This window comes from Sturnira hondurensis, unplaced genomic scaffold, assembly GCF_014824575.4.
Source record: "Sturnira hondurensis isolate 20B ecotype Veracruz unplaced genomic scaffold, ASM1482457v3 Scaffold0006413, whole genome shotgun sequence".
NCBI lineage: Eukaryota > Metazoa > Chordata > Mammalia > Chiroptera > Phyllostomidae > Sturnira > Sturnira hondurensis.
The window spans coordinates 33,242,856-33,256,973 of record NW_028079044.1 but is presented as its reverse complement, the minus strand read 5'-3'; the positions used below and the strand labels follow the sequence as shown (position 1 = coordinate 33,256,973).

Below are 14,118 nucleotides of genomic sequence, written 5' to 3'. Positions count from 1 at the left end.
TCATTACAAAGATGTGTAGGTGGGATCATTGGTTTAAAAATACACGATTTTCTGTACTGGATTAAATGATTCCTATCTCATTTTCAGATAATGTTCCTTCTCTCGTTGGAAGAATAACCAGTCTGCTATTTATTATGTATGGGGTTTTATGTTCCTTTTGGCTTGGATGGCAGGACTTGGTAATAGCATTAAAATGTAGAGGGCAGTTGTGCAAATTTAATGATGGATCAGAATTTTTTAAAACTGAGATTGTATGAACTCTTTATTTCTGACTTCCTTGGAAAGGTAGCAACTAACTGAGTATAGTGTTTCTCCATTCTGGTCACTGGATGAAGTTCATTAGGAGTTCTTTACGTGCATTTTTGCAGAGAGGCAGAAGAGTATAGTAGTGAAGAGCGTGGACTTGGAGCCAGGCTGCTTGGCTAGATTGTGACCTTGGCAAGTTCTTAACCTCTCAGTGTTTCTTCATCTCACTCGCGTAACGATGTTAATAGTACATACATTATTTGGCTGTGGTGAGCAATAAATGAGTTAAAACAGGTAAAGTGCTTAAGACAGCACCTGGAATATGATAACCACTAGGTCAATATAAGCTGCTGTTATTATTTTATTATTATCATTATTATTCATCATCATTATCAAAATTAGCTTTCTCTTTACAAATATAACTAAACCTGGGCATTATTGTTTGTGGTGGTAATTTTTAAAGCTGATGATAGGAACTCATATTACGTAAGAAAGATAATTTGTATAGTCTCTTAAAATAAGTAGTTTCAGAAAATTTTAAAGTGCTGTAATTAATTCATGTGGTAGTGATAATAACAGCCTGGAAAAAGAATAGTTGAAAAGTTTGCGTGTTCTATTGGATAATTATGATAATAGTCGCTATTGTGTTCTTGCAGTTGTCGGTTAGCAATTGTGTTCCCAGGCACGGGTCAGTACGGCACGCATGCCCCGGAGTGGCACGTGGAGAAGGCTGCCTTGCTGTGGAATGGCCGCCACCCCCGCTTTTCTCTGTGTCACAGCCAGGGCTGCTTCCTGGGTAGCCGCTTGGGTTTGCCTTCCTGTGCAGGAGGCACCGGGCACGTCCTCTGTCCACCGTCTGCCCTGACTCGGGTCTCTCCCTGTGCCGCTGCATCAGACCTTAATCTCTGGATTCCTTCTTAGGCCCTTTGTATTGCATTTGGAATTTATGTTTAATGGCTTAAACGTACAGAATTAGATTTTTAAATAGAGACTACAGTAACTTTTTTCCGATATTACCAAAGTTATCTCTTTCCAATGCCTACATTTCTTTTCATTTCTTTAAAATCTGTATTAAAAAAGTAACATTTGTATTGCTTTAACCTGCCTGACCTTTGGTTAATAATTATTATGTATTATGGCTACCGGTTTGAGAAAATAAAGTTAACTGGCTCCACACACACAGAGGTCCCTTTAGCTACAGGCCCTTTGCAGTTAACCTTGTGCACCCACCCCACCTTCCCCAACAAAATAACCTCAGGTATGTGCTGCTTGTGTTTCTGTTACTTAAGTTTGGTAACAAGCGCCACACACTTGCACAACAACGGTACTTCCTGGGTTGTCCTGCTCTTTCAGATTACTCATCAAGCCATCTGACATACTATTCCCAGTGGTACTTCCTTGTTTGCTTATGAAATCTAAATGATTTACTCTTGGATTATAGATTTCTCATAATATACAAAACTAAAATGAGCATAATATTTGGTAAAACAACTTGTGGACACCTGAAAGGTAATTTCTACGGAAGATTCTTCTGTTTTCTGTTGGTTGTATAATTTACATAGTTGCTTAATATTGCATTACTTTTCTCATTTAAACTTCTAGCTTGGAGATTTCCTTCATTAAGAAGAATGAAGGACTGACTTGGCTGGAGCTGGTAGTGGGTGATAAACAAGGGGAATATATAAGAGACTCAGCCCAATGTGCTGCGATAGCTGAACGTTTGATGCATTTGACCTCCGAAGAACTGGTAAGCAATTGCGATAGTAGTTTGACTTTCTAAGGATCAGAAATATGAGGATTATGCTACATTTTGAAACATTATTTTGCTTTTCTAAGATAAAAAACACAGATTAAGTATTGCTGACTAGTGTTTCAATATGGCTTAAAATTCCAGTATCCATCCTGACACTATCTGAATACATGTATGGGGGGCACGTTGTATAGGGTAGTTGTGCATGTGTGCGTGTATCTTTACCCATGTACACAAACGCGCATGCCTAACAACAGAGATACGTTCTGAGAAGTGCCTTATTAGACAATTTTGTCATTGTGCAAACATCATAGAGTGCATTCGCACGAACCTGGATGGTATAGCCTATTGCTCCCAGGCTGCAAGCCTCTGCGGTATGTTACTGTGCATGTCAACACCAGATTAAGTCAAGCACAAGAGAAAGTGATGCAATGAAGAGACGTGGTAAGAATGAGAGGTATGAGGCTGCTGCCAGCCTGATGTGGCATACTGTTTTATATAGCAAGCTTTTTACAAGTAGAAACAGGACCATCTAAAATAGTTAGAAGGATAGTAAACTCATAAACCAATAACATAGTCATTTATTACCAAGCATACATAATAGTACATGCTGCACTTTTATACGTCTGGCAGCACAGTAGGTTTGTTTACACCAGTATCACCACAAACACCTGAGTAATGCCTTCCACTGCAGCCTGTGACGGCTACGACATTACTAGGTGAGGAGATATTTATACTATATAGTTAGTTACATCCTAAGGCAGAAAGGAAAGATTATTTAAAGTAGGTATCTCTGTCAAAAGAAAATATAGCCAAAATGGAGACATCAGCTTCCATGTTTGTCAGCAGTAATTAAACATTTCAGGAATCACTGGAACTCATAATAAGTTAGACTGTAAAACTGATTTCATAGACCTGTTGCAATAAGCCATGCAGACCACATTGCCTTGTGTTCATTCATTCTGCATGTATTTATTGCGACAGGGCTCTGGGGATATAATAGTGATAGTCACAGGGGCCAGTGTTGAGGTTGTAGATAATTACTGCTGCCTCTTCACACTTGATGATTTCAAACGAGTATGGCCGTATATGAGGAAGTAATTTATGCCTCAATCCCAGTGTGTTTGTTACATTTGGGGGGAAAAAAGAACGTAGAATCTTGTCATCTGCAACTAAAGTCAGTTTTGTGTTTTTCAAATCTTTATACTTTTTCTTGCCTTACTGAATTGATTAGAACCTCTACTCCATTGTAACATAGAAATGGAGAAGAGTGAAAATAGACATCCTCACCCTACTCTTATTTGGAAAAAAAGAATTGAATATTTCACCATTAAATATGACAATTCTTTTCATCACATTGAACAAGTTTCTGGTATTCTTAATATATTGATAATTTTTATCATGAAAAGCTGTAGAATTTTGTCAAATGGATTCTTTTTATTTGTAGGATAAACCCCACTTGGTTATATTATCCTTTTTTACGTAATACTGGTTTGGGTTTGCTAATAGGTTATTGAGGAGTTTTGCATCTATGTTTGTGAAAAATATTGTCAGTAGTTTTTTGTTTTGTTTTGTCTTTTTACTGTTTCTTTTTTAATCCAGTGTTGGTATCTGGATAATTCTGACTTCATAAAAGGAGTAGTGAGGTGTTTGGTTTTTTCTTGTTTTATTTCTGGAAGAAATTGTGTAGAGTTGGCATTATCTCTTCTTTAAATGTTTGATAGAATTTCCAGTGAAACTATCTAGAGTAGAGGTATTCTTTTTTTTAAGCCATAAATTTAATTTATTTAATAGATATAGGATTATTTGGGGCATCTGTTTTTGTTGATTTCTTTGTTCAGTTTTCAGTATTATTTATTTCTGTTATTTTTTTCTCCATTTTGCTTACTCTGCGCTCCCCACCTTTTCTTTAGGTAAAAGCTTAGACGACTGATTTTTTACGTTTTCTGGCATGGAAGGATTTAATGCTCTATACACTTCCTTCTAAACACTACCGTAACTGCATCCGCCATATTGTCAGTCTGTCTTCTTAACCCCGTTGGGGACTGATCTGACTTGATGCCGGATTTCAGTTTTTTACATAGTTGATATTTATTCCTTGTTTATTCTTACTCCTGGGGCAGAACTTTCATGAATCTCACCTGAAAGTCTGGGTTGTTTACCAAGGGCTCCTCCTCCTGGGTGGGCGTGATATTCTCCATTTTGTCTCCCAAGCACTTTGTTCATATGGAAACTCAGCCCTTTAGTCCCTATCTGCTCCTTCCCACCTGTCTTTTTCAGTTCAGCTTGGAAATCAGTGTTTAATTATTGCTGTAGTATTAACATTTTTGAGTATGAAGAAATACATTCTCTTATTGTTTGCTTATATACTTATTTTCTGGTCTAAGAATCCAAATCCAGATAAAGAAAAACCTCCTTGTAATGCTCAAGAATTAGAAGAATGTGACATTTTCTTTGAAGAGAGTTCCAGTTTATGCAGATTTGATAGCAATACACTGAAAACGACTCACGTGGTAAGTTCTTGATAATGATTTTCCTAGGAGTTTTTGAAGAAATAGAAGTTACTTAGATGAAATAATTGATTGAACAAATATGTGTATTTTGCAAAGATGGCTTGATTGTTGGTTATAAAGGGGCAACTTTTCATAGCATCACCCCCAATTTAAATCCCCGTTTTACATGGAGCCTGTTCTTTCATCAGTGGTACCTGTCTAATAGAGTTACAGAAGTCAGAAGTCAAATTAAGAAGTGATAGACTAAGTCACAACACTTTATATTCTCATTAGTAGTGTTTGCAGTTATTGCCTATTATTGCATTTTTACTTTCCTCTTCAGTTTTTGTTTGAACTTTACTAATTGCTGTCCTGTTTTTTTTTGTTTTTTGTTTTTTTTTACTGTTGACTGTTTCATACATTACTTCTGACTATTTCTTCTTTGTGAAGAATTTTATTATTTGTTTTAGTATTTCTCATTGATTTGTGAAACCTATTATAAACTTAGTAAACCCATCTGTATCAAGTGATTTAACAGTTTCCTGTTTTTTTCCTCTGTTTTGGAATTTTTATTTGACTCCTTAATTCATTTGGGTTTTCTTCCCTCTCTGGTATACCATAAATTTAGAAATTGGTTAATTTTTTCCTCTCAAAATTTCATTCTGTTCAAAAGCTTTGAGGGTTGTGTGTCTAGGTCCTGAAGAGTGCTGTGCACACTGGCTTGGTGTGATTCCCATGTCCCAAAGTGTGGTCCTCAGCTTTGTAGATGAAGGGATTTTTTTAATTCAGAACTTTTTAGATATATTTGCTTAGGCAAATCATTAATCATTACTTAATACAATATAGCCACAGGCATGTTTCATAAAGTTGTTTATGTGAGAAGGGCCTTTATAGTAAATCAGTGGCCGATTTAGAGCTTTGCATGCAGAAATTAATTTAGTCTTATTGCTAAAACCAGAAGTGTTTTGTTGTGGGAGTCACAGTCCAAGCAGAAACAATAGAAAAGAGAACAATTTGGTCTCATGTTATTTTGTTTTTAGACCTCTCAGTCTTTGACACAGGTCAAGAAAATGCTTTAAAATTTCTGCCAAGTTGGGCCTCATGTGTTTCTCTGTCTTGCAGAGGTTGAGGTGAAAGTATAGTCTAGCAAAAATGTATAGAACCAAAACCCAAAATGTCCTGGGAACTTGATTTAAGAGAGCTACCTGTTCCTCTCTCTCACCAACCTAGTCTTTCTTTGATACTTAACCTTCTTTAACTAATGGCTGGTTATTAACAGTACTCAAAGAACTTATAAAAATGAGTACTTTTAGATTATATACACATTTAAACAACTGAGATGGAATGGCAGAAAACCAGCCTCTTGACACTTGACACTAGGCAGTATCATTAAAGCTGTCCCAAAAGAAAAACTTTACTCTTACAATTTCTGTATCTGCACTTCTCTCTTTCCCACCACTCACATTTGGTTTTGACATCACAATTTACATCTTTTTGTCTCCTGTACCCCTTAAATTATTGCAGTTATAATTATTTTTACTACTTTTTATTTCTATACTAGTTTTATAAACGATTAACCCATCTAGATTATTCTGAAAGTTACTGTATATTTGCCTGCATTGGTGAGATTTATACTTAGATTTAACATTTCTTATAAGACTGGTTGGGTGGTGATGAAATCCTTCAGCTTTTCTTGTCTGGCAAGTGTTTTACATGTGTATTAAATAATGAGCAAAAAGGAAAAGGACTCGTGGACACGGACACCAGTGTGGTGATTACGGGGCGGGAGGGATAAGGGGACTACATGGTAATGGAAAAATATACAATAAAAAAATAAATTCAATTAAAAAAGAAAAAAATTAGATGGCTGCACTTCATGCCAGTGCTTTAAGATAAACAGATAAGCTTTTCACAGAAGTCTAGGTGCTTTGCAGTCAGCTGCCTCTTTGTGGAGCTTTGAGGCGTGAGTCCACGTGTGAATCCCCTTTAAGAACCGTTTCTCAGTTCATTAAGCTGTAGGGGATGCAAGTCCCTTTCAGCTTTCAAAGGTGGGTGCTGTAGGACCTCGTTTTCAGATGCAAGTCTTAAAAGTTATGGTACCTGATTTGTGGGGTTCTCACAAGAACCCCATTCATTGCTCCTCAGGGCAACACTCAGGGTTTTGAGTTCCTTTCCAATTATGGGTCATCGGGCCAAGAGTGGGTGAGTTTTTTCTAGTTCCCCTGTTGCACAGGAGTTGCTCAGCTAGTTTTTAGGGTTTTTGTTGTTGTAAAGAGGAAATTGATCCATATGTAGCTGTAGATTTGGTGTGTTCACATCAGCAGGTGAGTTCAGGGTCTCCTATATTGCCATCTTCACCTGGAACCTTCTAAAGATTCTGGCGTTTGTTTCAGGTGTGTTATATTTGAGACCAGAGTTGTTTTTCACAATTATAAGCACTTTCACTTTTATATTCTTTATTTTTTATAAATATAGGTAAAGATTCAGTGAAGTAAAATTGCATAAATATTGCTGTTTGAGTTTAATTGGAATAGCTGGCTATAAATCGAACAGCTCCAGTAATAAGTCCATCTTCTTTTCTAAAGGCAGATTTGGTTTATGTGCACATTGTATGAAAGTCAAGATCTCCCTGGTCAAATAGTTCCTTGATGTAGTGAAGAGAGTATGAGTGGGCTGGCCATTGGAGGAGAGGCACGAAGGAGGCGGGAGTGTCATGGAGATGGATTGCCATGCCCCCTGGCGGGATCGTGTAGTGCTTTATCAACCATTCGTACTTCTTTCTGGAGTGTTTGCTTCAAGTTCTCTTTGCTTAATTTCATTTGTCCTTGCTTTGGATAATTTAAAATTACCTGGATGTGGAAAGGTCAATCAGTATTATGTCCTTATAGATTTAGGGAAGAAATACAGTATCAGAAAGGTCAGAACTCTATACTGTAAATGGCAGATTTTTCCAAATGTGAAATTCCCTAAAAGAAATGTAAATTGGGGTTAGAGTTTGGCATTTGGACAGTGAAATTTTAAATGACTAGATGCAGCAGCACAATAAAATAGAAATATTAAATATCAGAACGGAAGAAGAAAAGTAAAAAGATGGAGTCACTGGGGTATAAAGCTCATATCAGAATTTAAATGCATTTGAAGATGAATTACTTTTGCTTCTATCTAGAGCCACTAGATATGTATTTTGTATTTGATAAAATATTAACCACTGCCAACATAGTAGCCATTGAACACTTGAAATGTGGCCTGTCTGAATCGGCATGTCCTGTAAATGTACAATAGACAACCAGACTTTGAAGTAGCATGAAAAAAGAATAACATATATTAATAATAACTTTTATATGAATGTGTAGGTTCAGATATTTTGAACATGTTTAGTTAAAATTTATTCTAAAAATTAATTTGTTCTTTTTTACTTTTTAATATGGCTACTGGAAAATTAAAAATTTATGTACATTCTTTGCATTTTATTTCTGTTGGACAAAACTGGACTACAAGTGGTCAAATTAAATATAGACTTGAGCAGCCGAAAGGTGATAGGATACTTAAAAGTTTAAATTACAGTTAATTTCTCAAATCACATGATACTCATCATATACTGCTTAAAATATGAGATGGAAGCAGCTGAAAAGAATTTTTGCAACTTTTATACCTGCATAGAGGATTTACAAACCAGAAATAATTGTTTAGTCTACTGTCATTTTGAAAGCCAGTAGAAAAGGCACATACCTGATACACTATTTTTTTTCCCAAAAAGATATTAAGGATAGGATCAGAAGGTAATAGAGGAAGAAAATATTTTTAGAAAGTATCTAAGCTAGTGGTTCTCAAGCCTTTTGGTCTCAGGACCCTTTACATTCTTAAGTTCCTTGGGATACATAATCTTTTTGTTTATTTGGATTTATCTATCAATTTGACCATATTAGAAATTAAGCTATATAATAATTTCTCTGCTCAGGCTGCCTTAAGAAGGACTATTAACTGGGTGGCTTAAACAACGTAAATTTGTTTTCTCTCAGTGCTGGAGTCCAGAAGTCTGTGACCAAGGTGGTAGGTGTTAGCATGGTTAGAATCTTCTGCAGCTTCTCTCTTTGACTGCAGATGGCTGTGTGTCCTTGTCTTCCATGGTCTTCCTCTGCGTGTGACTGTGTCCTGACTGCCTCTTATAAGGACATCAGTCCTATTGGATTTGGACCCACCCTTATCGCCTCTTTTTAGCTCCTCTCTCCAGAGACAATCACATTCTGAGGTGCTGGGGGTTAGGACTTTAACATGAATTTTGAGGGGATATAGCTCAGTCTATAATAATAACCTTCAGCCCTGGCTGGTGTAGCTCAGTGGATGGAGTGTGGGCCTGCAAACCACATGATCGAGGTTCGATTCCCAGTCAGGGCACATGCCTGGGTTGCAGGCCAGTTCCCGGTGGGGGACCCACGAGAGGCAACCATACATTGATGTTTCTTTCCCTCTCCTTCCCTTCCCCTCTAAAGATAAATAAATAAAATCTTTAAAAAAAACTAACTAAATAAATAAATAAAATAATAACCTTCATGTAGATTTTAGCAAATATTGAATTTTGCCACATTCATAATTTTCTGTTTTTCTGCCTCCTTTTTGCTGAAACATTTAAGGATGAGTTGCACATGGTGTATCCCTTTACCCCAAATTTTAAAAAATATAGCCACAATACAATTCAGGAAATTTAACTTTGATAGAATAGTTTGCGTAATGTGGAGTCTATGTTTACATTTTACCAGTTGCTCAAATAAAGTACTTTATAACAGATTTTCCCCCTGGTTTGTTACGCAACCTCATGTCACATATTGCATTTAGTTGTGATGCCTCTTAAATGTCCTTTATTTGGAACATCCAGTTATCAAGCCTTCGTGGCAATGACTTGACTTTATACCTTTTATAGACTGTCTCCAGAATTTCCTCAAGAGCAAGGTTCACTTGTTGCATTTTTGCTGGGGAATACTACATAAATACTTTCTTTCTGGTGCATCACATTAAGAGGAACTTGGTAGTTTTTGCTACTTCTTTTCCCCCTAGTGTTGTGGTGTGAAGTTTAGTTATGGGGTGTCACTAGGTCTCTCTGCTCTATAGTTCTCGTCTTCCCCTTTCAGTTACTAAAGTAATCCTAAGGCTTTAGTAGATTTTGTCATTTCTCTCCTTTTTCTTTCTGTGATGGCTTTCTACCTGCCATTTTAAGAATAGTATCTGGGATCTTTAACATGGTCTTCACACCCCCTTTAAACTTTCTGTGACTTACTATATATACTTTAAATTGAAATACAACAAACACAAATTTCAAGCAAATATTTCACAAAGCAATACTATCCTTATTGTATAGGACATACCTTAGTACTCCATTCCATACTTTTTAAAAAATTTATCTTTAGAGGGGAAGGGAAGAAGAGAGGGAGTGAAATATCAATGTATGGTTGCCTCTCATACGTCCCCTGCAGGGAACTGGCCCGCAACCCAGGCATGTGCCCTGACTGGGAATTGAACCTCGATCATGTGGTTCGCAGGCCCGTGCTCAATCCACTTAGCTGTACCAGCCAGGGCTCCATACTATTTTTAATGAAATAAAACAGAAAATTCTCTTCTGGTCTACTAAACTGATTTTGCTACCAGTGCTGAGATCCGTAGTTTAAAATCCAGTACTGATTGTCTTTCATTTTCAATCCGGCTTACTCTTTAGCCACTCAGGCCTTCTTGCTTTTCCCCACATTGAACATGCTGCTTCTTCAGGGCCTTTGCATTTGTATTCTCTCTACTTGAAGGGTTCTGCCTTTCCTTATGTGTTCCCCTAGTTTATTCATACCTCTGTGCACAAGTTACCTTCCATCCCTTAGTTACCTACACCAGACACAACCACGGTATTTCCTCACCTGCTTTCTCTTTTTTTCCTCTTGGAAGTTTGTATTTTATATTTTAATATTACTATTGTGTTATAGGCCCTCCTTTATATTTTTATATATGCCCTCCATTAGAATACTTCCTGAAATTCGATATTAATTATGATGTATACAGCTAAAGATCCAACTGGATAATTTTCAGAATGAAAAAATTGTGTTTTTTCCTTATATTTCTAAGTACTAGTAGTTATTTTTTTCTTACAGTTTTTAGTAAAGTAAAAATGTAGATGCATTCCCCCCAGTTGCATTTTACATCACTTAGCTCAGATCCTGTCCGGCAACTTCCTATGCTCAACGTCTAGTCAGTGTTTAAATGTCTTTGATTTATTTAGTTTATTTTATGGATGGCTGTTCAAACAAAATTGCAACTCAAGATTTTATACGACTTCTTTGCTGTTGTTTATAAACATCAATTTTAGACATGCCACGTATGTAGAACTTATCAATACAGCTGAACTAACCAAGCTGAGTACACACATATTTTATAGTGTGTGGATTACCGTGTCTGAAATAGTGCCCAGTCAGGGACATACTCTGGTGATTGCTTAGTCACTACTATAAAACAGGCTTTTGGAGAGCATGCGGTTACAGCGATTAAGTGCGGGAGGCAGCCGATCAATGTCTTTCTTACACATTGATGTTTCTCTCTCTCTCACTCTCTCACCCACCATTCCCTCTAAAAGTAAATAAATAAAACCTTCAAAAAAATAGAACATGGGTTTGGAAGCACATTGAACTTAAATCTTAGGTACTACTTATTAGCATCTTAAATCTCTCAACCTCTTGAATTTTAGTCTTCACTTTTATAAAATGGGATCGTATTCCTCATTCTCAGGAAGTGAAGATTAAATAAGGTGGTTGTGAAATTATAGAAAATATGTATATATTAGTCTCTGCCCCCCCTAGTTTGTGGCACAGAATTCCTAAACCCCTTGTAATTTCCTGGAAAAAGCATTAGGAGCATCTTTTGTTTTAATATTTGGTCTTTGGTCTGGTTCCTGACACAGAGCTCCTCAATCCCCTAGCATTTGTTCTTAGGTGATAGGAGTGTCTTTTGTTCTAATGGAGCAACTCTTGGTGGGCTCCAGGGTAACTTCAGGTGGGTGTGGTCCCCAGAAAGACCAGGTCACAACTACGAGCTTGGAATTTTCAGTTCTATCTCTCATCCTCCAGGAAGGTGAGAGGTACTGACTGAGTTAAAGATTAATCTTTCCTATGTGATGATACTGCCATGAAAATCCCCAAAATACAGGGTTCATAGAGCTTCTGTGTTGCTGTACACAGACATCGGAGGTACCAGGGTGAGGGAATGTTTGGTGAGGGAATGGAAGCTCAGAGTGCTTTCCTCTCTAGTTCTCACTACGCCTCCCTTCCATTTGGATGTTCATCTTTATTGTGTCCTCTTATAATAAACTGATAAATGTAAGTTAAGTGTTTCCCTGAATTCTCTGAGACATTTTAGCAAGTTGTCAAACCCAAGGAGGGAATCGTTAGAACCCTGACTTAGAGCCAATGAGTCAGGCATACAGGTGACAGCTGAAACATGTGACTGGTATCGGAAGGGGGTACGGAAAGGGGGTCTTGTGGGACTGAGCCCCTAACCCGTGGAACCTGATGCTTTGTCCAAGTAGATTCTTTCTGAACTGAATTACATCTTAGGACATCCAGCTGGTGTCAGAGAAGCTTGGTGTGTGGACAGCCCACGCATCTGGTGTCAGGAATGTTGTGTCAGTGTGGTAGTATTGTGAACGTAAAGGGGAAACAGGTGTTTTTACCTACAGAGTGTTTCATGCATATTAAAAACAGTAAATTTTAGCAGTCCTATGCACAGAATATAAATTTGGAATTAAAGTTTCATGTCATTTATTTTCAGTATGGCCTCCTAACAAATACTTTGTTTCTGGATAGGTAAAACCTTTTTCTTAATACTATTTTTCAATTTAATTTGGTAATAGCACTGATTAAAGGTTATTTGAATGTCTTCACTTTGATTTAATATACAGGAGTCTTTCATTGCTAAGTGTTCAGCAACGAAAAGGAGAAGACAGTCAATTGACTACATGAAAGTCGTGTTTGAAATATTTCAGTAAAATATTAGTAAATCTAATCCAGTGAGTAAAAAGGATAATAAATCATGACCAAGTGGAGCTTATCCTGGAAATTCGAGATTGATTCAACATTCAAATGTTAGTCAGTGTAATTCAGGTGATCAACAAAGAAGAAAGATATTTGACCACCCTAGGAGATACAGAAAAATAATTTGACAGAATTTAGCCTCCATTTATGATAAAATTGCTCAGCAAACTAGGAATTGAGGGTAACTGTTACCCTCCTCAAAAAACCTACAGTTAACAACACAGTTCATGGTAAAAGACCAGTTGCTTCCCTACGAAGGCATTTGCCCTCATTATTCCTCAGCATTATGCTGGAAATCCTAGCTAGTGTGTAAGGCAAGAAAAAGTAGTAAAAAAGCATAAATTAGTATAATATGTAAGCATATTATGCAGTACATATAATATACAGATGTCAGTATAAATTAGTATAAATGCATAAAATAGTACAAGAGACTCTAGTACTACCATTAGAAAAATGAAACCAAACATTTTTGGGTATTATAAACACTAGTTTCACGGAAGTCACTTATCTGCTCTTAGCCTGCAACCTTTGAGTGGCCTTGTGAGCTTATTCCCTGTCATGGCTCCTGATCAGCCCACGCATTAGCAGTCTTCCTGCAGTGGTGCAACCCTTTGCATTTAGCTGTGTGGTGTGCCTGGTTTCAAAATGAGGAACAGGAAGGCAAGGACTTACTAAGTAGGATGAACGTCAGCCACACAGTCTCTTACTACATAAAGAAAAAAGAATTTCAAATTGTTTATCTCTTTTAAAGGCAATGTTTTGTCTTCAATAAGTTATTACCATCAGACTAGTTTATTATAATTTGTTTTTTAAACTTCCAGAACTTTGGCTCTCAGTATATTGAGAGCATCCAAATCTTACTTGAAGAATAACTTGTTCACTTTTAGAGAAGCAGATCCCCGAGCTCTGTACTGAGATGCACTGTAGGAAAGTATAAAATTGAAAGTGATGCGCACACAGCTGAAACTATAGTGGGTATTTCTGTAATACCTTTATTGTAAGATTTGTTGCTTTACAAAATCCTCTGCCAATTAATTATTCTAACTGTAAGCTAGAATAAAACATTCCTAACTCTGAAGATAGATTAGCTTTGCTGGAAGTCTTTCTAAACAATAATTTCCTACATAAAAGAATCCATTCAGAAGTATTTATCTAGAATGTGGAGACAAGAAGACAGGCTTCGGGTTCTCGAGATAGTCTTGAAGGGTATGTGGTGCACTTGTCTCCTGCTGCTGCTGGGACAAATTGTGCAGTATCCAAAATGCAAATTTAGCCCTGGCTGGTGTCGCTCAGTGGATTGAGCACAGGCCTGTGAAGCAAAGGGTCGCCGGTTCGATTCCCAGTTAGGGCACATGCCTGGGTTGCAGGCCAGTTCCCTAGTAGGAGACAGATGAGAGGCAACCACACACTGATGTTTCTCTCCCACTCTTTCTCCTTCCCTTCCCCTCTCTCTAAAAATAAATAAATAAAATATTTTAAAAAATGCAAATTTATTCTTGTGAGTTCCAGAAGTCAGCAGTCTTTGAGTTTTAGAGGTCACAGGTCATTAAAATGGGTATTGGGGGCATTC

The 14,118-nt window shown here is 37.1% G+C and overlaps 1 protein-coding gene across 2 annotated transcripts in view; it reads left to right on the top strand.

Annotated features, from left to right (window-relative positions):
• Window positions 1-14,118, top strand: part of NUDCD1 (NudC domain containing 1) — a 56,738-nt gene that overhangs the window by 37,406 nt on the left and 5,214 nt on the right. For both annotated transcript variants that reach the window (XM_037048403.1, XM_037048402.1), the window contains exons 7-8: window positions 1,849-1,993; window positions 4,384-4,509. In XM_037048403.1, coding sequence (XP_036904298.1) covers window positions 1,849-1,993; window positions 4,384-4,509 — 271 coding nt within the window. The remainder of the gene's footprint in view (window positions 1-1,848; window positions 1,994-4,383; window positions 4,510-14,118) is intronic.